We start from the raw sequence: 24,901 nt of genomic DNA, 5'->3' as shown, positions 1-24,901 counted from the left end.
TGTTAACTTGTTAGTCATGACATCTCTATAAGATGAACTTGACAGAATTTTCAACAAAATTATTTAAAAAGTCACTATCTTCTTCAAAATGTTTTAAGTAATGAGTTCCTACATCTGCAGCATGACAGCACTTCACTGAACCTTGATCATTTCTAGCAAGTTACTTGTCTTCTTCATTCAAATACTTCCCATACCAAAGCTTATGATAATTTTTTCAATAATTCACAGCAATTTTAGAGCTGAAATAGAGCAATGTCATAATTAAGTATTAGGTTGCATGGGCAGGAAATTCTCTCAAGACAGGCAATAGCAACTACGTAACCCCATGAAAATGGCTGTAGACCTAATCATAACAAAATTAAAGTGAAAATTGTATGAACCAACTTCATCTACTTATTGCAAAAATCATGAGCCAGATCATGATTTTTTCAAGTTTTACTATGATAATTTTAATGTACTAAGCAAAATTCTGGCTATACCTTCTTGAAGAAGAATAACATTTAACTTTAGTCCATATCAGATGCTACTGTTCTACTGTCACAAAGCCTCTGCTGCTGAAGCCTGCTGTTGCTGCTCAGAAATTGCACAAGGTTCTTTTTTCCTTGTGGATAACTGTCCGAAGTTGCGCTCAAGACATTGAACTCATTATATTAAGCTCTACCTGAGGATCGGGTTTCGTTGACTAAGGTAGTGAGGGATAAGTAAGACACATAAGTCCAGATAACGTATCTTGTATACGGGGTGGTAATACAGAGTTGCGATACAGAAGAATAAGCTACGGCATCGACCGTAAGGTCGGAGACTTAAACTACACGCTACACGGAGGAGTGCTTATCAGCTACTGGGGGCTTTGCTTAAGGTTGCTAGCCCTTTTATAACGTTCGCTTCCGCCCACTACTGCGGTCTTGATCGCGTGATCTATCACGTGTCTATCAGATGTTGACTCGTCCTCAATCTCTATCAGGCCAAGTGAATTGTCTCCGGACACCTCCCCTCTTCCGGAAAGATCGTCCCGATCGTATTGACACAAAATCAAAAAACACATCTTGTTCAGAACCTCCGGTCAAATCGTATCTCATACCTTAAGTATACAGTAATGAAAGTTATATCGCAATTAATTGATTAATATATAAGTATACAGTTCCTTCACTTAAAAGTAGGAAAAACCGGAGTATGGTACTTTTAAAAGAAAAGAACAAGTCCATCTCCAACACAATTATGGAGGAAATCTCCAATGGGAATACACCTCGTGGTTTTCATAACACTTCGGGGTATTCAATGCTACTTTCTTCCGTTCATTGGGTTCGTCCTTGTGACACATAAGCTGATTTCTGCCGACTCAGAGTCCAAGGCAAGCTCTCGGTGACACTGTGGACTCATAGCTAACTAGGGCAGGTACTTTCAAAACATCGCTAAGTGAACGTAACTTCTTATGCTTACGTACAAGAAGTTACGTCATGCGTGCGCACAGCTATTTTTGGCACTTTCAAAACTTTTGTACGCAATACGTAACTAAGTTGGTACTTTCGAAACGCTCCGGCAAGTAGCCAATCAGCGTGCTCGGTTTTGTTTACTTTTTAGTCGTCTTACGTGCATCATCGGTGTATCGTGATTTCACAATTTTTATCACTTGTAGTAACATTTTGACAGCATTGCTCAAATTTAGCATCGGTGAATCCCTTGGTTGCATAGCGAAATAATAATTTTCATGTGACTTTTACTTTATGAACTGTCTAGTGTCTAACTATAATTTTTTGAAGATCCCCATGAGAGGGACAGGTTGCCTTGCCTAGTTACTGCGTATCACTTGACACTTGTTGTGATTTGTGACTTGTGAGTTTTGACCACAGATAATTTGCTCATGACTAAGAATTGGATTTATTTCATGTACTAATTAGGTTTGAAAATTAGTTCCAAAAATTTCTAAGCAGCTATCAGCATTGCAAAAGTGTTTTCTTGATACTAAATGGTTTATTTAATCTGCAACCGCAAGCAATGTAGCTATGTGGAAAAAGTGATTTTTTTTAACTTGGTTTAAAATAAAAAGTATATACTTTTCCACTAAAATAATATGTTATTCTTATCTGTACTCTGTAGATTGAAAATAATATAGACATAACGAAGTGGCAAATAACTTGTTTTTTTTTTTTACACCAACTAAACTTTGCTACTGCATCATTAACAGAACAAAACCAATGCCAAAACTTTTTTGCATTATTAGCAAATTCTAATTAGTTTGTATGTGGCGATTGAACCTTACAAATTATGATTGAAAAGTTTTATATGGTACTTATTGATGAGTAGCATTGTAGCAAGTTTAGTGCTGTAGCAGTGTAGATCATTAGATGCAGGCTGCTGGCTGCAAAATTTCCTGCAAAGCTGCTAAGTAGTTACCTATGTCTTATAGATGAAAGTTTACTTTATAACCATAATTTTTAAAAATATGTTTTTAGCAGATGAGGTATTATGATTTATTATAATTTTTATTATAATTAATGCATTTTCAAAATTTCTAATATTAATTTTTATTTCAACTGATAGTTTATTATATGCAATGAGTTAATTACTCGTGTGCAATGTTTCTCAATGATTAAATCAACTTGAACTATTCTCGCAGAATTCACAGGCTAAATTGCAATAACATAGTTTAATCTAGAAAAAGTTATTAGCTTAAACTTTGGGCAAAACACTTGAATCATTGACAATTCTTGATAAAAATAAACCAAATTTAAAATTAAAAGTGTGAATTTCAAGGAACAGGTTTGAAGTTTGAAAAATGGACCAAAAAAGAAGACGACCAAATTTCAGTGATGATGAAATTTTGGCAATAGTAACTGCAGTTTTTGAAAGGAAAGAGATTCTCTTGGGCAAGTTTAATGAGAATATAACTGCAAAAGTTAAGCTGATGCAGTGGCAAGCAGTGGCCGATAGTGTAAACTGTGTATCAATTGTGAAGAGAGATGTGGCTGAAGTACGCAAAAAGTTTTACGACTTGAGAACACATTTGAAGAAGAAAGTGGCAGTAGAAAATAAATATACTGGAACAACTGGTAAGTGTTTTTCTTGGGTCATTTAATGCTCATTTCAATTACCAACTTTTTACCTACCTATAAATATCTATTGACCATTTTTATAATTTATATATATATCTATAATAAATTCCAAGCACCAAAGTGAATTTACAGGCTGTACTTTAATTTCTATTCATCACTTTAATGGTAAAGTTTGGATTTGCAAAGAGAGATGATTTTATTGACAGCAGGGTTCATTTCAATCCTTTCATGTTCACTGAAAGCCAATATATAATTCTACATTTCTTGATATTCCCTTGCAAAAATTACTTTTCTAGTCTCTACCCAAAAAAGAAGAGCATAGCAAAACCCATCCTAGAATGAGCCAAAAACTGCCAGAGCCTAAATAATTTTGCATTTTCTCATATCCATTTGCCTCAAATCCTATATGCAAATAAAATTAATTAATAAATATCCCTTCATTTCCAAAAACCACATAGTTTTTTTCCTGCATGACTTCAAACATAGTCTTCAATTCTATAATAATCCTTATATTTCAACTTAAACTGATTGGTAGGTGGTTATGTTCAAAAAGAAATAATGCACACAAAAACATATACATATAGAGAAACCTTTCACCATCTGTGCATTTTTCATATTGAAAAATATGTCATTGATACTGGTTCCCTGATTCAATTCTTAACCTAAGTTAAAAGATATCAACTCGAATTTTTTTATATTTGTTCCTTCTTATCCTATCATATAAATAGGTGGAGGCCATCCTGCGAAGTTCAAATATTCCAATATTGAAGAGGCCATGTTACCTCTCCTGTCAAGAACCGCCGTCTTTGGGTTACCAATTCCTGAAAGTGAAGTTGAGGTTCCAGATGCAGGTGAGTACAGAAGGTGTAGCATCTTCCAAATTCCATTGTTATGAGAGTAGAAGATAATTGTCCCTTAGAATTTTAATTCATTTGCATTTATTACTTCTGATAATCACTAGTTTCATATGAATTTGATGCAATTAATGAAATTAGATTTTTCAACCATACTAAATTTAGTTCTCAATTGAAAAAGTGCTTGCCGAGGAAGAAATCCCATTTTTCATATTTTAATGTCTGTTTCTATTCTTTTCCAGTTCATATAGAACATTACGAGGAGGCTAATGAACCTTGCCTTGTTTATGTGGAAGAACCTGAACCTGTGCATCTGGTAGAACCTGTGCATCTGGTAGAACCTGTGCATCTGGTAGAATCTGTTCATACGGAAGAACCTAGGGTTTGCAACCCTGTGGAACAGGTGACCTCCAGCCCTACCAAGCCTGGAACCTCAAGAATTTCTGAAAATGTTTCTTGTGGAACTCACAAAAGGAAGAGGCGCAGCAATGAGGCACCAAAGCACACAATGGTTCAGGAAATGTTGAATGTTTAAAGGGGAATATTAGCATATACAGAAAGCATGGCAGCAAATACAGAAAGCATGGCTGCATCACTTTCAGAGCTAACAGCAGCTGTGGTGCGGATTGCCAATGCTATTGTAATTACTCAGCCTCTTGAAAACCAATGAATGGGCATACAACTTTTTTTTCATGATCTTGTATTTGCCATATTTTTTTAATAAGGTGGTATCAACTTTTAACAGTTATTTTTGTGATATTCTACACATGTTCACTCAGTCTGAAAAGTATTGCTCTTTGAGGTACCAGTTTGTGTTTGAGGCTTTTTTAATAGCTATTCATTTTTAATATTTCCAAGTCGGTCAACAGAAGGGTTAAGGAGTCAATGATTTCATGAACATCAATTTTATTCAACTTTATTTTCTGAGAAACCTGACGTAGATGAAATTTTCAAATTTGTTTATTTTGGGCTCAATCTTAGAAGCGTGATGATTTATAAATAAAAGACAAATATTGTCTCTACTTTTTGTATGAAGGAAAAAGGATTTTGTATCCCCATAAATATAAATATGATTTACTTGCGCAATTCATTATTTTCCTAGCATCATGATGGAATTCACTACATGTCGTTATCAAACTTTATATTGTAATTATCATGAAGGTAATGAACAAAATATAGATGCCCTGTTAAAACAGGAAAAGGCCAATAAAAAGTTAATTGTGAACTTACAACCAACTCTCAGTTAATTCCAGTGTTAAAAGAAGTTTTCAACAATTGCACGGCTAACCTGTCTAGCAAGACCTCTGGCTCCTTCACCTTGGTCTTGTGCTTGGTGTGCTTCAACCTGCTCTTGATGCTCTAAGTCCATATGCTCCTCAGCATGATCATCAGCAGGATTTGGGATACTTCGTTTGATGCATCGGTTATGGAGTAGCAAACAGGCTGCAGTAATCTTGGCACATTTTAGAGGATCATATTGAAGGTTTCCTCCTGATGGGGTATATAGGGAGGACACCTGATTATTAGATACCTACTCAATGTATGCAGCACAAATAAAGATTTTTAGACTTGGGTAGGAAATGTAAATGATGATCCTATACCCTGTCTCTTATACACATCTAGATGTGTATAAGAGACAGGCCTTATCTTATGTTCCCAGTTCCACATCCATGGTATTATTGGTATAGTTTAGATGAAGTGAAGATGAATATATCTAATAAATACTGATGATACAAGAGATTCACCTAGCCTCCTAGATTTTCATCACAATTTGAAATTATAAGTAGACTAAAGTAGTAGAGATCTGTCTGCATCTACTCTAGCGGCTAGCCTTCTTCACACTCAAATTGAAGCCTCAGGAAAAAAAAATCATAAAAGTTAGGAACAATGATTGATAGGCCAATTTTTTATTCGAGTGGTCATTACATTCAATAAATAAAAAAAATTTATTGTATGGCAATTGGTAATGTCACAATATTCACTGGAAATTTAGCCTTGGAACTTTGCTTATTTATCACGATTAAAGATTGAGGTTGGCCTTCCCCTCCGAACCCAACACTGAATAGTCGATACTAATAAAATTGATTCACTAATAGTAATAGCACAAAATTCGACTTGGCGAGGAATTGATTAAAAAAAAGTCACTATGCAGTTTGCAAATCAGTGATTCCCAATTGCTTTGGCGGCTTCGCCATCTCAGGAGTTGTGCGTACGGCTCCTTTTATCCGGCGTAAAGTTGTGCACAACTTCTCGGACGTAGCTCGGCGCGGAAATGTTTTGAAGGCAACAACTAATGTGGTTACGTGCACTTAGCGGACTTACGTTGTCTTAAGTCGCTACGAATGTTTTGAAAGTACGGCCCCTGGTCTGCTAGTGAAAATTGCATCAATTAGGTTTGATATTTTTTTGTAGTTACGCGCGAACTTTAGTGTAAATTAGAAGAGGGGTGCGTACATTTTAACGAGTCTTCTGCCGACTATATATACCCACTAAAAACAGAGGGTATAGCAGATCTCTCTGTCTCTCTACGCTATTCATTGAAGTGTTATTCGTATTCGAAAAATGGTGTAATGATAATAAATTGCAAATTTAGTCAGTTGATAAAAATATCCTCAGAATGATTCATTTCATCAAAAATTAATAGCCACGTACGATGGGGAAAAGATCGATGACATGAGAGAGCAGCAAAGCAATCAGAAAGGCGCTTCCAATGGAGGAGTAGGTGCTACAAATCTTGAACTTCCAACACGTAAGGATCGTTATTTTATAATCTTTCTCAGGAAGTAACTAAGAGTAAACCTGTACAATAAATTGTCTTGAATCGTATGTATAAAAAATTTCCGTATGAAAACACTATTCAGGACGTCTAATCTGGCATAATCAACACCCTAGAGGGAGCGACAATGTCATCGCATTTATATCGTCTTAAGCGGAATATCCACCTAACTTGCTCTTAAGAGAAGGCTTTTTCGACAAGCCTCTTGAATAAATTCATTGCCAAGCGTAATAAGATAATTAAAATTGAAAGTATTTAATTAGTCCGTAAATATCATAAATGCTCACCGTTGCAAATAATTAAGACGAAAGGGGGTTTTTCTGCCGCAACGTGTCTTTCCGGATGACTGGTGTGAAGCTGTAATATTCTGAATATCCCTTGAAAATAAATAATCAGGACAACCTGAAAGCAAACCACGTTTGTGATAATATTCTTGACAAGTCTACCATACATGATCACTATTTTTGCGCACAATTGTATCAGGTACAATAGCGAAACCAAACTTCTTCGAAGATTTTTAATTGTTCATTTGTTTACAGGATCAGAGGTAGATGCCACAACTTTCGAGCGATCTATGTATCAAAATGATAATAAATCTTGTAATATTTAGTTATGTATTGTATCTTCCGTTTTAGGTAACAAAAACAACACATTGAATGAGAACCAGTAACACAAGTGATGATATATAATTGTTAACAACTATAAGTGCTTTACAAACATGATGATAACCAAAATTTTGTTTCAACATAGCCCTAGTAAATGGAAATCGTCAGCATAAGCACTCAAAGTGTTATGAACTCTGGTTATACAACTGCATCGGTTCAGTCGTTCATAAAAATGAAACACTGGAAGATTAAGGTACGAAACAAAAAATAGTATAGATAGGGTTGCGCTTTTGAAAAGTTTTTTGAGCAGACAGTGGAATTTAAAATTCACTGCATTAAGTAAAGAAGAGTTATTTAAAAAACTGTTTCTTCTGAAGTACAGGATTGTTTTAAATCACTAGGAAACATTTTGTTTTTGGTCTAAACAGCAAGAGATATTACCCATAATTCAGGCAGTTTATGCATCTGAATCAACACAAAAGCGTCTGCAGGTAGAGTTTTTCGTTTTTGAAGAGAACACAAAGTACAAGAGGGAAGCCCAAAATAGATAGTTTTTATCAGGCACGAGCTTAACCACGAATTGCTGGAGAGCTAGTCAGTCATGCATCGAAAAGCTCTCTGTGCCTTGCCTTGACTATAACTTGAATATTTAGGAAATATTTCCTAGTTCCTTCCTATTTTTGCCCCAGGCTTTCATCATGGCTGCCTTTGATTAAATTTAGTCACGTTTTTCCTCTTGCGGTATCTGCGCATAGCGCAATGCAGCTCTCGGAAGGGCGAGATTTCAATAATATTCATACAAAGATCGTCCAACATGTTTAAGTTAACGACTGAATTGTACTCGCAAAATTCTGCATGTGAGCAGTTAAGATAAATATTTTCAGGCTTTGCATTATAATAATTTTGCATTAAGTAATGAAAAAATATTTGATTAAGCTTCATGAATACCACTAAGTTCATCAATCTTCCTCAGCCTAGTTTATTCTGAAAATAATGCACTTCATCGTTTTGCAAAACTAATTTTTGACTCAATCATGAATGGACATTTTTTGGTGAGGCTAGTCTAGCAATATCTATGAAATTTTTTTTTTTTCAGCCAGAATGAGCGCTCTGTGCAAGATAATCTAGTATATGTGACCTTATATAAATAAAGTCAAAAATCATTCGACATTATAGGTTTATTTCTAGGCCAAGACAAAATAACTATCAACTTTCTTACCCTCTAGAGCCGTTTAAAAAAATAAAGCTATTCTGTTGCTTCGAAACTTTTGGCTAATTGCAAAGGAGGAAAACTAAATGATAAAAATACTTTTGAACCCAATAGGCATAAATTCACGAAAATTTGAAAAAATCACATTTTTCGTTAACAGTTGGAACGCCTCTCAAGATCCACATGAAGCAGTTACTCCAAAAAATAATTTTGCACCTCGGAAGAGCAAACTTAGATTATTTTCTCCTCAAACTATTCTGGATCTCTTTTAAGGGGGGGTCTGGCCTAGTCATAAATTTGGTGTTTTTAGGTTTTATACTCATCTTAAAGCTTACAGTCTGCCCAACGGTACCATTACCATCTCTGTACGTTGATTTATGCGTTCAGGACAGATCATGAAAGGGAGGAGGGTGGGGTAGTTCTTCAACAAATTAGATAGGAGGTAATTCGGTTCCCAGCACTTTAAACACAGTGTTTGCTTGAGGTGCAGCTTAGTTACCCGTTTAGTCTCATCTTAATAAAGCTGAAATTCTGCTTTATCCAACGGTACTATTACAATATCTGTACGTTGATTTATGCGTACAGGACAGATCATGAAAGGGGGAGGGTGGGGACGTTCTTTACCAAATTAGATAGGAGTTAATTCGGTTCATAACACTTTATATACAGTGCCTGCTTGAGGAAACGCTCAGTAATCCGCCGGGCTTCGCACGAGGAGATTTGCATGCAGTCGCTCCCACCATACTTGAGTGGAATCGAGCTCCAGTAACGTTTAGTTTCGTATCCTTGCTACATTGACTGCCTATTGCAATGCGCGCGGGACTTTGTCGGGCTGTACTGAACATTCACACTTATTATTACGGCAAAACTATCTCCTCCTAGAGTTTTGAAGCTACAGTAATGAGACATATACCATTCGATTCGTAAAGACCATACCTATCGATTAATGAAGCCTCTTATTTAGATTTGTGCATAATTTGGATTCTAAATGAGGGGAAAGGGGAAATTTGAAGAAAATGAGAAAAAAATAAGAAGAAAAAGGAAAAATGCGTGTAAAAAACTGAGGCAAAAATAAAAAATCGAGCTTCGTTACTCGATTGGTATGGTCTTTACGAATCGAATGGTGCATGTCTCATTGCTTTAGCTTTAAAACTCTAGGAGGAGATAGAATTTTAAAGCACCCCCATTTGTGTCCGTTTTCTATGAATTTCACGTTTTCTATCAATTTTTCCAAAAAAAAATATACGAACAAAATGTGTTTGTTTTTCGGTTTTACATATATGTGTGAAGTTTCAGAAAGATCCGTTCGTAAATGTGGAAATTTTTCTGGAGGCTAGACCCCACCCCCTTAATCGATAATCGACTAGGAATTCAGCAGCAAAGAGAATTCTACAAAATGCAGCAAACTTCGAGTTGGAATGAATTAAGGATAATCTTAACAAAGAATGTACGTTAAAACTGCTATTTTTTTCAACTTGCCATTTTTTCCGGGCCGCTACTTCGTAGATAAAGTTTTATTTCGTTATTGGGCTGCAGCAATGCCTGCGTCCACGAGCAATTGCCATACGTTAGTCATACGTCGAAAACACTGTTCCACTAACTTTCAAAAACCGAAATGATTTAATGACGTTATATTTGAATAAAATTTAACCTTCTATATCACACGGAATAAAATGATTCAAGGTAAGAAAGATTCACAATCAATGTCGAAACAAAGTGAGTGATAATAATACGAGAGTGAATTTTGTTCCGCATTTTACGCTAATTGAAGGTAATGATTGAAATAATTGCAGTTTAAGATTGAATAGTTGTTAGGGTTCCTGCAATTTAAGGCAGTATTGTGTAGATCTTATTATATTAAATCAAGACATGATGGATTAAGAGGTTTATAGCTCCCGAGTTGTAGTGCGTAGAGTTCGCTTTGTATTACTTGAAAGAAAGTCCAGGCAAGCAGAACGGAAGTGGAGGCTTGAAGAAAATGGATGAGAAGAGTCTCTTAATATATATATCCCAGCAGGCAATGTCAGGTTAAAGCAATGTATTTCGTGACGTTGAAACAACGTCATATATTAGTCTAGAATGAAAAGTGAATCAATGTCACTTTTTCAACCTCCTACATTTCGATGTTTTTTCAAGGTAGAAATCGAGTGAATACTGTGAACTCGAAAAAACTTTTATAAATGCTTTTTTAACCTCAGAATTCAACAAGATTTCAACATTGAAATAACGTCAAAATCTACGCCGTAAAAAATATACTGCAAAAAAGATTTAATACCTAACGAGAGCTGGCTTGGCAAACATTGAATCTGAGATTCCAACACAGTAGTAAAATTTCTCAACAACATGTTCAAATTATTGATTTGTGCTGATTGAATTGCATCGATGATTGAGCGAATATCAATAAAATAACTCACATTTGCACCATTGAAACCAAATTTGTTTTATTAAAAATTATACAAATTAAGGTACTGCTGTGTTTAATCAACCTCAACATTATTTTGTCTGGACTGAAGCAGGAACCTTTCATAAAAAGGTCGATAATGCGCTAAAATGTTGTGAAAATTTCAGAAGTGACGCCGGAACTTATTGTCAACCAATCACCTAAGAATTTATCAACAAGGTATAGTTTACGAAAATCCTAATGTGAACATTACACCAATTTTAACAGCGGTTTGATTTGAAATATTTTCATCAAGTATATTCTGGCGTGTTTTAACGAATTATCACTCAATAATTTTGAAAAGTTTGGTGTGAAATGCCTTCATCACTTCGTGTCACTATTTTTCTGCAGCCTAATGTTTAATATTTTTCGTTGGAAAGACATAGACTCCCTTTAATTAGAAATTAGTATTAAATGGCAGAATTTAATTGTTTATACACGTGCGATTGATGACCAGAGAATTAATTTATTTATATTGTCAGGGAGTGGAACTTTTCTTCAGATGACGGTAGCTCAAAAGGCAAATTTCAGGAAGTAGTTTTTCTTTATTAACGACGTTTCGAATGCAACAAACATTCATTTTCAAGTTAGAAAAGGCATTAAATAGTGACATTTTGGTGGAAATAAGTACATAGTATAAGTCAATAGGATACAACAGTAAATTTTTGGATAAAAAATTACTGGGAAAACTCTTTCAGAGTTCAGACAAATCCGGTAGTCGTAAAATAGATAGCTGGAGTCCAATCCGTTGAGATGAGGGGTTCAGCTATCGCCGGACGGTTGTTGTCGAGCCACTGCTTGTTCACGATGCTGGTGAGTGCCTTCAGCACAAAGCGAGTGACGGTCTGGTTGTAAGCTTGTCTCGTGTGGTTCACCTGCCCTCCGGTTTGAAGGTAGCTAACGAGACAGCGGCTCGGTGTCTTGATTGTTAGTCCAATTTTTCCGAAGTTGTCCAAAACATGAAGAAGTCTACAACCTTCTTTGAAGCAAAATTTATAGACTACACTGGCCTCTCGGATAGCTCCCGCATTTTTGCAGGGGTCTTTGACTCTTTGTTGCTCTTAGTTTGGAATTTAACGTTGTTGTCAAGGGAGTCACGAAGCCTGTTGAATTCATCGACGATTTTGAGATAAACTTGCTTGTTGATAATGCTTTGAGACCTGCTATGCTTGTGAGCTTGTCTACTACTTCCTGAACCTTGCCTTTTGATCTACCGTCATCTGAAGAGAAGTTATCGATAACATCCACTCCCTGATAATATTAATTAGAAATGTAAACGTAAACTCAAAATAATTATCTGCCGGTTTAAGAAAATTTCCCCATATCGAATTTCCCCAATAGAAAATCGAATTTGTACTCATATCCCTCTGCGTAAAGAGGATACAATTTTGGCAAGCAAATTACCCGGAAAGCACATATTCCAAGCAGGACGTTTTGATGAATAATGAGAAAAGAGCTCAACGCCGACGCGCTCCAGCCCAACAGGTATATGAACGTGTACACGTACAGACACATTATCCGCGAGGCCACCCGAAAAAAACGGACTGCCTTCGTGGTGGGCGTCGTTTAGTCAGTACTGCCTTATCCAGGTAAGTGCATATGCTACATTCATCTGTTAGTGTGTCTAGCGTTGCTGCCCCAGAAAGTCGTGTACAATTATTACAATTTTTGTTGTGACGCTTCAGCAGCGACCTTGTTGTTTTTTATGATGAGTGATTTTCGCGAGCAAATCGCAGCCAACAAATTTTGCTTTCTTCTGTGAAGAGATGGGGAAAATATGCCACAGACAGCCTACAATGATGATGCTATAGTGGGAATACAAGTTTTTGAACAGTTTTCCCTCTTCAAAAATAAAAAGAAAGTTCAATTGACAAAAAACCTCGCTCAGGTCATCCTTTCACTTACAGCACTGGAGAAAATGTAAAAATTATGGATCAAATACCTGAAAATCGACGAAGATGTATTGAAAAACTTGCGGAACTGTCCCAAGTGACGTGAAGGTCACTCCAGCAAATTTTAAAAGACGATTTCAGATAAATAAGCAAATTTAAAAAAGGCCAGTTTTTTAATCCCCCATGTGCATATAAGTTTATCGTACATTACGCACATATTAACATTACTCTTTTATTTATTATTTTATTTATTACTCTTTTATTTCATAGGGGTCCTTTATTTTTATTTCCATTACTCTTTTATTTCGCCTAAAAACTGCTCAATCGGTTCTGCCCCACCCTGTATATTGCGTAAATTTATTGCGAATTTTGTGTAGGCTTAAACGATGCTGAGCTTGAAATATTGCGATCAATTGAGACTAATTGATTGTATCATTAAGTATGAATTATATGGTTTGATTATGTGTGTTTCACAATATTTATATTATTCTCAAGTTGACGCAGTTATCTAAAGCCACGTTGGAGCAGTTGACAGCGGCCCGTCGCAATTTTGTGTAGGTTCTCATATATCACCTGCTCATTATCGTGAAGCCTTATTGTATTTTCGCACTCGTTATCGTAGAACTCATCGTAAATTACGTGCACATTATCGTAAAGCTCCCATTAACATTGTAGATGGTAAAATTACGGATTAAACTTAATACTGTCACAAACAATGTGAGACCATATACAAACAGTTAATGAAAAAAGACCTTGATGTGAGTTTTTATCATGTAGTTGCAACTCGAAAAAGTCTGGAAATGTGGCATGCGGCGGTAATAGGAGTAAAGGTAATAAATATTTTGATGTATCTAATAAACTTGGATATTATTGATGAAATTTATGTGTATTAATTGCTTCGATTTTACTCGATTTTTTACTTATCTTGACGTAAAAGAGATCACCGACGCAGCCGAGTAGAGTGGAACACAAAGCGAAGGTTTTACGTGATTAATACTTATCATGACATGGAAGAGATCTCCAACCCAGCCGAGTACGTAAAGTGGTACATAAAGCGAAAGTTTTACGTGATTCGTTACTCATCATGACATGAAAGAGATCTCCGACCAGCCGAGTAAAGTGGAACACAGAGCGAAGGTCCAAGGTTCTAACTCTGTCAGGGTAGAATTAACGAGGCTCTGCGCCTGGTTATTTGGTGGGGTGATAACCAACGTTTTTCATGTATATTTTTCATCATCCCCGACGATATAATTCAATTACTTACCCCACTCAAATGACTCACCTTGCATCTCAAGGCTCGACATCCAGCTGACCCTGTTGGGGTAGCGCCGGGTGAGGCTCTGCGCCGCGTGGTTGTCGCTCACGAGGTCCCTGCAGAGGCAGGCCGCGTCGTGGCAGTCCGGGTAGACGGGACATCACCCTAGCAAAATTTTGGGGGTGGTTAGCTTCTGAATTAAAGACAGCTTCAGCTCGCCCAGCACTTGAATTAGCGGATCCATGTCCGCTTTTCGCTCTGGTTGTACGAGCGAAATCTGCGTCCGATTAGAATCCGGCAAACGACCGAGCGACTTTGGCGTGTTCGTGGGGCGCGCGTATTTGGAGCCTGATAGCTCCAGCTCGGACGTGGCCAAATCTAAAATTGCATTAAAAAATACCCCCTCTTGTCCCCTTTATACTGGGGGGTCATTTGAATATGCAGACTAACGGAAACATTTACAAAATGTGTCTCCGCGGCATGTTAAAGCAAATTGCCAGGAAAACTGAATTTGAACAGGGAATAAAATCAATAAATACAACTTTCAACCCCAACTTTCCACAGTACACACAACCAAACATTTTTGTAAAACTTACCAGAATTCCAGATTATCCCACACCGTTCGAACAAAAAATATAAAAATTCACCAGTACTCAGCATTCACACACATTGCTCAAGCCTAACATGCTTCAACATTCACAAGCACTCAACAATCAACATTCTCCAATATTCAACACCGCTCAATATTATCCCACAATATCCATGTACAAAACATTCTAACCCATTTAAACTTACCAAAAATTCCTATCTATTGCGGGTACCAAACATTTCCCACATACGGCAGTGAAAAACATTCTCTCATCTCCCAAGTAAAAATTAAGGGTGGCACATCGATGATTATAGGTGGCGTAACAGTGGGTGGCCAGATCTGCCAAAAATCGACAATAAAACTCCAATAAATCGAGAGGGTGGCAAGTATAGGCGGCAGTCATCGATGAATCACCGATGATTTATAGGATCTGATTCATCGATGACGCATTGCAGGTAAATCTCTTGTAAGCCACCGCTAACCGTTTTCCCAATCTGCACAGTGCACCAAGGAATTTGCCACTGTCATTTATCCAAGGTAGAAAGGAGTTATTGGATTGCGGTTTATTCGAAATCCAGATGAAACCATGATTTCGTTCTGCGTGCTTGGCTTGTAAGATTTTGATCCACGTAAATTTAGCGTGAGTTCGGTAGATACGAGTATAACTGACGGACAGTTGTAGGGCGTTCACAAATTTTTCATGCTACAGTGAAGTAACTGGGCATGTATTGGACTGCTCCTGATATAAATTTTCCGAGTAGCAGTGGAAAATTTTTTTTGCGAAAAAGAAAGTTTTCCAAAAGATGATGGCGAATTCAATTTTTCAGGCTCACCTAGTACAGGGTGAGGCAGATTCGATTGAGAAGTTTTGAGGCGAAATAAAAGAGCAATGAAGGTATATAAAGAAGAAAGTATATTTTTCTCGAGGTTAACATACCATCACATTTAGCATACTTATGTTTTGAAAACAATATCAGGAAGATGGTGGCCGTTAGCTGCAACACACTGTTCGAGTCGTTCTCTGTGGAGGGAGTAACCGTGACATTGAATTCCGAACGCTATGCTGCAATGTTGTAATATTTTTTGCAGCCCCGGATGGAAAACATTGTTGAAAATGTAGCATTGGGAGACGTGTGGTCCTTACTGCTCACACAGACCGAATGTCAATCAATGTTTTGAGACGCATGTCTCCCGGACGTCTGATGTCTCTGAGGGGTGATTTACAGTGGCCTGCGAGGTCACCTGAATTGAGCATTTGCGATTTCTTTCTTTGGGGACATCTAAAAAAAAGGGTGTTCAGAATTCGCCCCCACACCCCACCACAGCAAAGGGAACGGATTATTGCATATGCTATGGCCATACCTCGCTATATGTGTGTACGTGCTGTAGGAAATTTCCGAGAACGACTCCAACAGTGTGTTGCAGCTAACGACCACCATCCTCCTGATATTGTTTTCAAAATATAAGTATTCTAAATGGTATGTTATGCTAACCTCCAGGAAAATAAATTCTCATAGAAATAAATAAACTCTCAAGGAAAATAAACTCTGACTGAAGTGAAGGCTCAGCTGAAAATAAGAAAAATTTTGAGATAAAGACTCAGAGAGTTGATTTATCCGAAGTTGCTAGTGAAAGCTCCCGCGAGTTACTGGACAGAGAACGCAGGAAGTCCAACTTGGTTTAAGGGGGAGGTATACCCTAAAATTTTCAGATTTGGCATTTTTGGGTTTTAATCTCATCTTAAAGCTGAAATTGTGCTCTTTCCAATGGTACCACTGCCATGTCTGTATGTAAATATTTACGTTCATGACGTCTCTTTAAAGGGAAGCGGATGGGAGAGTTCTTTAAGTATTTAGATATAAAGTAATTAGCTGCTGAAATCTTTGAATATAGTTTCTACTTGTGTTGTGCTGCAGTTACATGCTTAGTCTCATCTTAAAGTTGACATTCTGAGCTTTTCAACGATACTATTGCGATAGCTGTGAGTGAATTTTAACGCACACAGCAGGGCTCTAAAGGGGGGCGGGGGTGGATTTCCTTCAGAAAATAGATAGGACTTGATTCACTCGCTAAGACTACATATAGTGGTGCATCTGGCTGCTGGCATCAAGGCTTAGTTATCCTGCTTGCTTCACACGGAGACGTGTGCTACAAGACGCTGCTAGCTTCCTTGAGTGGAATTAGGCTACAGAAACCTGTAGTTTGGTCTCTATGCTACATTGAGTGTCTATTTCAAGGCGCACGGAACTTTGTCGCGCTGTCCTGAAAAGTTCAACTTTTTGTCACGGAAAAGCCTACTCCTCCTAGAGTTTTGAAGCTACAGCGATGAGACATATACCATTCTATTTGTAAAGACCATACCTATGCAGTAACACGGCCCTTTTTATAGATGTGTGCATAGTTTTGATTCAAAATGGGGGGGAATAAGGGAGTAAAATGAGAAAAAATGGAAAAATGCGTATAAAAAAAAACAAAGGCAAAAATAAAAAATCGGGCCTCGTTACTCGATTGGTATGGTCTTTACCAATGGAATGGTATATGTCTCATCGTTGTAGCTTCAAAACTCTAGGAGGAGTAGGCTTTTCCGTAGTACCCCCTTTTTGGCCGTTTTCAACGAATTTCACGTTTTCTATGCATTTTTTCGAAAAAATTACACGAACAAAATGTGATTCTTTTGCGGTTTTACATATATGTGTGAAGTTTCAGAAAAATCCGTCCGTAAACAAAAAAGTTTTTCTGGAGGGTATACCTCCCCCTTAATTGGTTTGGAATTCCCGAGAGTTCGGCATCTGATACGAAGGACCGAGTGATGGCTGATACTAAATTTATTGAAGAATTCTGTAGCATGGCACTCCGCACACAGGTTGATATTAAATTGTGCAAGATGTTACGCTCGGAGGATGCTGCCGCCAACACCTGCAGACCTTTGTTGGTGACTGTAAAGGATCCTGCACAGGTTGGAAGCGTGCTGAAGGCAGCGAGAAAGCTTGAAGAATCTTTTGAGTACAACTCCGTTTGTGTAGAGAGGGATTTCACCCCTTCAGAGAGAGAGGATTTTCGCAAGAAATGGCAGGAAAAGAATCAGGCTGAAAAGCACGGAACATCAGGTCAAGCACTGACGTAATGTCAAGACAAAACCGTCCGCACACGATCAGTTAGCTGAGCTGGAAGACAAGTAAGCAGTAGAAGTCATGTCCACAGTTCCAGACCAGTAAGTAATGTAAGAAGCAACTGCATGAATCGAAGTGAAGGTGCACAAAAAGTTTTAGAATATTTTTACACGAACTCGGATTCCGTTTTGAACAAAAATGGGAACTGTTAACTGTGATCGCAAACGAGTGTATAGACAATTAGACATTATTTGCATCACAGAAACATTCCCTAAAAATCACGGGGGGGAATTGTACCTGTTGAATATCAGTTGCCAGGTTTCGATTGTTTTCATAACTTGAATGAAGAGCAATGGAGTAGAGGTGTAGCTCTGTGGGTTAGAACCTCTTATGGGGCCCAGCAAATTAAGTTATCTGCAGAGCATCAATCAGCTAGAGAATCAGTGTGGTGCGAACTTACTCTACAAGGCAAAGATAGCCTCCTCATAAGGGTCCTTTATAGATCACCTAACAGCTTCTCTGATAACGATATAGTACTAAACAGTCTTTCACCGAGCATGACTTTCAGCGAGTTGCATACGTTGATTGTTGGTGACTTTAACCATCTAGAAATAGACTGGGCAAATGAATCTTCTCCAAGAGATGGGAATGACCCAGCATCCATGGTCTTGGAGTCTGTGCGAGACTCATTTCTAATCCAAAACATCACAAAGCCTACCCATTTTAGGGGTAAACAAACCCCAAATATTCTCGAGCTGGTGTTCACTATAGTGAAGAATCAATGATAGATGAGCTTCGCCATGAGGCCCCGTTGGGCAAAAGCCACCACCAATCATTGTTTTTCAGTATCAAGTGTTGTGCAGAGAAAACGCTTCGGAAGCGTGAACGTTAGAACTTTGCTAAAGGCGACTATTATAAACTCCGTGAAGCGGTGAATGCGGCGAGTATTTCGGATTGTATTAAGGACATGAATGTGGCTGATTCATGGTCGTTTCTCAAAGACACGGTTATGTCAGCAGTTGATACCTGTGTACCTAAGATTACGCTTGGTGGACTCAAAATGTCCCAGTGGATGAACAGTGCAGTTAAGGCTCAGCTAAAGACCAAGAAAGAAGCATACAAGCGATATTTACGAACTCGCAGCGATTCTGATTATAACCTGTATGCAAGGGCTCGAAATCAAGCTTAAAAAGTCTGTCGCACTGCAGTGAAAAATCTCGAAAAAAATATTGCTAGGAATGCAAAAGAGTATCAGAAAGCCTTCTTTTTGTACGCTAGTTCAAAGTGTACATCGAAGGACGGTATATCTGATTTGAAAGTAGACCAACGAAAGATTTCCTCTGATGAGGGCAGGGCTAACGTTCTTAATCAGTTCTTCAGCAGTGTGTTAACAGATGAGGAACAGTATTCCAGATATTGAGGAGCGCTCAACCGGCTCGAAGTTAACAGGTTTTGAAATACACGAAGAAGAGGTTCTCAAGCGCCTGGAAGCTCTAAATCCCAACAAGTCATTTGGACCAGACGGCTTCCATCCCAGATTGCTCAAAGAATTAGCAACCGTTCTGGCATGCCCATTGACAGTATTCTTTCAAAAAACCTTGAACGAAGGAACTTTGCCGTCCGACTGGAAAGAAGCTCAAGTAACACCTATGTTCAAAAAAGGTGACAAAAGTAGCCCCAGTAACTGTCGCCCTGTCAGTCTGACAAGTGTTTGTGAGCTAATGGAATCTGTTGTGAGGGATAGGATTATCGATCACTTGAGTGCTCACCATCTCATATCAGATTGTCAACATGGTTTTATCGCCGGTAGATCCTGCACCACTAACTTATTAACTACGTTGAACGATTGGACTTGCTTGCTGGACTAATGGGAGCCAGTATCCTTAGTATTTGTTTGGGACATAGCAGTCCCAGGCCACGATGAATCGCCGCCTCTGATTATCGTTCATCCGCCCTCATTTGGGCCACCTGATGCACGATGCTGTTGCTTGCTTCTCGCCACTAGTAGTGTTGCAGGGGAGGTCGATCTGGGATTGTGCTCAGAAACACGTCTAGTTGTCTTTTGAAAGTATCCAGGGTGAACTCCCCCTCTCTTAGATCCCTTGGTAGGGCGTTGAACAGCTTTGGCCCTGCCACGGAAAGCGATCCTTCCCGCAGGGATTGAAATCTGACTGCGGATCTGTTACGCATGGGAGGAATCTTGCACAGTCTCCCCCGTCTCTCGTTGTGATATGTCTGAATCCTGAAGGTCTCGCTCTCGAAGTTTGGCACCATTCCGGTTATCATTTTCCATGTGTACAGAATGATGAGGAAGAGGATTGGGCCGAGTACCGTTCCCTGCGGTACTCCACTCTTCACCCTAGCCACGCTCGATCTCGAGCCTCCAACAACTACAGCTTGTAGTCTTTCTGTTAGGAAGCTGTGGATCCATGCCAGCAATTCACCTCCGACTCCCAGCAGTCTTAATTTTCTGAAGAGCACTCCATGGTCGACTTTGTCAAACGCTTTCGCGTTTAGGTGTGACTCGGTTAAGGCAAGCATGATTATTCCTTCTGTCTCAGCAATTTCTTTAAGTACGCCGATCTTGTGGCGTTTTCTTCTTGGGAAGAGCCCCTCTATATTAGCTATCATGATGCTAGACTCTTCCCTTACTTGCGTCCTCAGTTGCTGTAACACTGCACATCCAGGGGTCTCTGGCTCGATCTGCAGCTGTTGCTGTGATTTCTGCTGTTGTTCGTGCAATGTCAACAGCTGCTGAATTTGTTGTTGAATCTGATCTACTTGTCTCTATAGGCCTAAAAAATGGCTGCGCTTCGTATCGAGTCCTGTTTGTTCTTCTTCACTCCGGTAGGTTGTGTTGGCCGGTGCGAAAATTTTTGGAACTGCTCTGTACCTTTGATTTCGATAGATTCGCCCTTCCCAGAACTGATTTTTTAATCATGCAATTTTTTTCTGAAGTTTTGGGTTTGACAGTATAATCTATCCTGTGTTCCAAGGAGGAACTATCAGGGTCACGTCTCTCTTCGGCATTACCACTCAACTGCAGGTTGAGTTTAATTAAGGTGGTGAAACCGACAGGAATCACGTTTGCAAGCTACATTTTTAATAGTATTCCAGCATAGGAACGGATGGTAATATTGACAGTCTCTGCATTTTTTGCATGCGCGTTGGATTTTGCTTCCAAATGTTGCAAATTTTTAGGGTGAGAATAGTTACAGTTCATTTCTTCATTCTCCCCATCGCACTTGCCCTGAAGATATCTCCAGCAAACGCGTTCCTTAACAGGTAAATACATCTTGTTCGAGGCATTTAAAGAGGAGAGGGGAGGGGCAACGCTACGGTCAAGGGTCTGGGTAGGCGGCGCATGTCGGGCAGCAGTGAGGGATGGGGGGGAGGGAGTGAGGGGAGTTGAGGGAGTAAGGGGAGATGAGGGAGTTGAGGGTAGCCGCGTCTTAGTCGAACAGAGAGACCCATTCACAATAGGCCTTCTTCTCTCGGACGCTCGAACTGTTTGCACACTCTCCATGGCTTCTTTCACCCACCCCTCGTTCATAACGCATTTTCTACACATGAATGATGTTCTCGTTTTTAAATATCTTGCAAGTTGGTATTTTGGAAGTAGTGAACATTCGAAGTTACAAAATTGTCTGCACGATTTTAGTGCTAATTGTCCAAAATTGCATTTGTTGCATTCCAGACATTCTCCGGCAGGTTTACTAACACAGAGTTTGGCTGCCATATTTCACAATCAATTGGTAACTCACTCACTTTTTACTGACTTTACTTAATTCCAGACTATTCACTGGAACACTTCAGTATAGTATGAGTCAACAGAGTTAAATCGTACTCAATTTTTTCTCAATCAATCGTTACCCGCACTCTATTTTTAATGGCTGTACTCAGTTTTTCAATCAATTGTTACTAGCATTCAATTTTTTACTGACTTTTCTTAATTCCCGACTATTCACTGGAACACTTCAGTACAGAATGCAATAACACAGTTGAACCGGCAAAATTAAATGTAACCGGCGGACCGCGCGCGACACCGAACGCCCGTTCGACACGCTGCCACAACAACAACTCTGCATGCCCACGCGACAACTTCTCCAGTGGATGCATTGTACCTCGATTTTTCCAAAGCATTTGATAGTGTTCCGCTTGAGCGGCTATTGCGTAAAGTGAAGTCTCTGGGAATTGGAGGAAACGTACTCCAATGGATCAGAGATTTTCTAGTAGGTAGACGACAACGTGTCAGTAATAACGGAACCGTGTCAGACTGGGCATTAGTGCGCAGTGGCGTAACACAATAGTTTATGATACAGTGAAGGATGCGTCAAAAAAGCGCAATTGCAAGATTATCTTGACCGTTTAGTTATTTGGGCTGATACGTGGCAGCTGCGGTTTAATGCTGACAAGTGTAAAGTACTTCAGCTCGGGAAGAACAATGAACAGCAAGATTACAGTATGAGAAGACATGGTAGCAACGAGAGAGTAATAACTGAACATTCAAGTGTGGAAAAATATTTCGGATTTCATGTCAACAAGGAGCTGAAAATTTCTAAGCATATTTAAACGCAAGCTAACACATCAAACAAACTTTTTGTTCTAATCAGACGCTCATACGAGTTCCTAGATGCAGAAGCGATGAAGTAGTTGTTTGTTGCTGTCTTGCGCCCGAATCTAGAGTTTGGGAACGTTGTGTGGTCACCGAGATTTGAAAAGGACAAAAATTTAATAGAGAATGTTCAAATACGTTCAACGAGGATAATTCCAGGCTTGCAGGGCAAGTCCTATGAAGAAAGATTAAAGATTATGAAGCTTCCAAGCCTAAGTTATCGACGTCTGCGTGGGGACCTCATTGAAGCATACAAGTATTATATGGGTTATGCAAGGTTCCCGAAGGATTACTAGAATTTGAAACAAGAAGCAACACCAGAGGCCACGACTATAAACTAAAAAAACTGAGCTGCAACTTCTCCACGCGACAACATTTCTTATCGCTTCGAATCACCGTCATGTGGAACTGCTTCCCCGATTACATCATTGGCGCTCCAAGTATGAACGCTGTCAAGAACAGACTAGATAAAGCTATGGAAAAATATATGTTCAGACTAGAAATGCCTAGAACCATATCGAACCCGGTGGAAGTCTAGTAGCTATTTCAAACTATCGTCAGTCCTGAAAAGATCCGGTCAAATGACACAATTTTAGATCTTCTGTGAAGAAGGCACGAAAAGTAAAAGAATCGGCGACAGGCCACATCAGGCCTACACTTCAGCGCCGACATCACTATGTTATGTTATGCTGAGCTCGCACACGAACGGCCGAATAGCTTCCGCCTACTGCCTATTTCCGGTCAATGCAGCTACAGTCTCTGGGCAGCTTGCAGGCGCGGGATAGGCTTGGCCAAGCCCATGTTTGCCATACACTGAGGAGACTCTGAAGTCGACAAGGCTAGCCTAACTAGTCGCTGATCTCGATCGGGCAGCTAATAACTCTAACCCAACTATGGCGAGTCTGTGGCGGAGGCTGAAGCATACCCCAAGTTTTTTAAGTGAGAAACCTGTGAACCAGCGAAGATCTGCGAATGATTCATCTCATTAACATTTCTTGAAACCCCGCGATGAAGTAAAGCTGCGATAGGTGAAGCGCCACGTAGCGAAGGACTACTGTATTTTCGTACCAGGGAAAATTGTCATAGTTAATATTTCGTCACATTGACATTCGTCCATATAACATTGAGAGACCAAGATTCAGATGGAGGATAAATGAATTTTTTAAGTGTTGTTTATACATGTATTGTGAAAACCTCTCAATGGAAAAGTACACCAGACTAATTAATTACCTACGAACATTTAAATAAATATACCTTGCTTGTTGCTCTCATGTTCCCTGTTGAGTAAAAGTTATTTCCTTGCTTAATTAAGGAGAGGAGCTGTTTCCCAAATCCTTGTCAGACTCGGACGTATTCTGTGTATAACGTATTACGAAGGTAAGACGTATCAACACAGATTTGCCATAAATTTTACAGCTTGCTAAATACCGTGCCATTTCGTTCAGCAAACTAGACGCTGATCCGGGCATAGAGCCGCTAATTAACGTATTGGGTGAGTCTCTGGCATCCCTAAATCAGGAGCCAAACATCATACAGATTTTGTAAGATGAAGATGTAAGATGGAGCAATATTTCCCTCAAAATAAAATAGAAATATTTTACTGCCGAAAGTTTGATGTCCATGCATGTCGAGTGGGTTTATTCAATATGCTGACAATTTTTTGGAAGTGGAGTAGCTTATAAGCGGATTCGGCTGCGTTAGTCATTTTTATTTTTTATGTGAAAACATATAACCGCGTCATGCAATATTTTTCAGGAAAGGATGTTTTGTTATAATAATGGGGCAGACTTGACGTACGATCTTGAGGATTAGGCTACCCTTTTGTGGGTAAATTTCTTTCATGAATTTGTCGCCAAAGTGCACGCCATAGCTGCCGGGGAAGATCTGGGGGGCAAAACTCGTGTTTTAAAAGATATCCTAATATAATTGATCTATAAATATTGAATATATGACAGGTATAATTTCAATAAATTGTTATATTATTCGGGTAAACTTACGTTGAGAAAGGGATTATGCAACGAAAAATAGACTCACTTCTTCGATTGTTTGGTTGTTGGAGCCCTTGCGCGAAGCGAGGAATAGTTTTCCGTGAGAATGTGACCAATGAATGGGATAGAAGATGGATTGTTTCAAAACCAGCCAATCGCAGACCTCAAGTTTCCTTGCTGAACAACATGGGAAATAGGAATCTTAAAAACTCCAGGATAGTAAAAACAAATTATGAACTTTAACGTTACTCAGATAATACTGATCTAAAAACATATGAGTAGGTAAAACAAACACAATACTGCCAAAGATGTTTATGACGTTCTATGGAAGGCAATAGTATGGGATTTGAATTTGAATTACATACTCAAGTCACTGAACAATATTATCTATGATAATGTAGTCAATATACGGTTGCGTAAATAGATAATTTCCTCAGTCGACAGTCCTAATTAGCGACAAAGATTAAATGTCCCTGTGTCATGGGAATAGTTAAACTTAATATGTTGAAATTCA

At 38.8% G+C, this 24,901-nt stretch overlaps 2 protein-coding genes across 2 annotated transcripts in view; one reads left to right on the top strand and one right to left on the bottom strand.

The window, feature by feature from the left end:
- The first annotated feature begins 2,896 nt into the window (after positions 1-2,896).
- Positions 2,897-5,021, top strand: LOC108682794. Its single transcript, XM_018172033.2, has 3 exons — positions 2,897-3,050; positions 3,782-3,904; positions 4,150-5,021. Exons 1-3 carry the CDS (start codon positions 2,906-2,908, stop codon positions 4,440-4,442), a joined length of 561 nt encoding a protein of 186 aa, XP_018027522.2. The 5' UTR covers positions 2,897-2,905; the 3' UTR covers positions 4,443-5,021.
- An 18,545-nt stretch (positions 5,022-23,566) lies between these two features.
- LOC108682791 (lactosylceramide 4-alpha-galactosyltransferase) overlaps positions 23,567-24,901 on the bottom strand; it is a 30,770-nt gene continuing 29,435 nt past the window's right edge. The window contains exons 8-9 of the mRNA XM_018172031.2: positions 24,434-24,564; positions 23,567-24,283 (exon numbers count right to left, since the gene is read on the bottom strand). Of these exons, the coding sequence (XP_018027520.1) occupies positions 24,137-24,283; positions 24,434-24,564 (278 nt within the window). The 3' untranslated portion in view covers positions 23,567-24,136. The remainder of the gene's footprint in view (positions 24,284-24,433; positions 24,565-24,901) is intronic.

Source organism: Hyalella azteca, unplaced genomic scaffold, assembly GCF_000764305.2.
Source record: "Hyalella azteca isolate HAZT.00-mixed unplaced genomic scaffold, Hazt_2.0.2 contig1497, whole genome shotgun sequence".
In the NCBI taxonomy this organism is placed as follows: domain Eukaryota; kingdom Metazoa; phylum Arthropoda; class Malacostraca; order Amphipoda; family Hyalellidae; genus Hyalella; species Hyalella azteca.
Note: the sequence above shows the minus strand (reverse complement) of the source record. Positions and strands in the feature narration are given on the sequence as shown.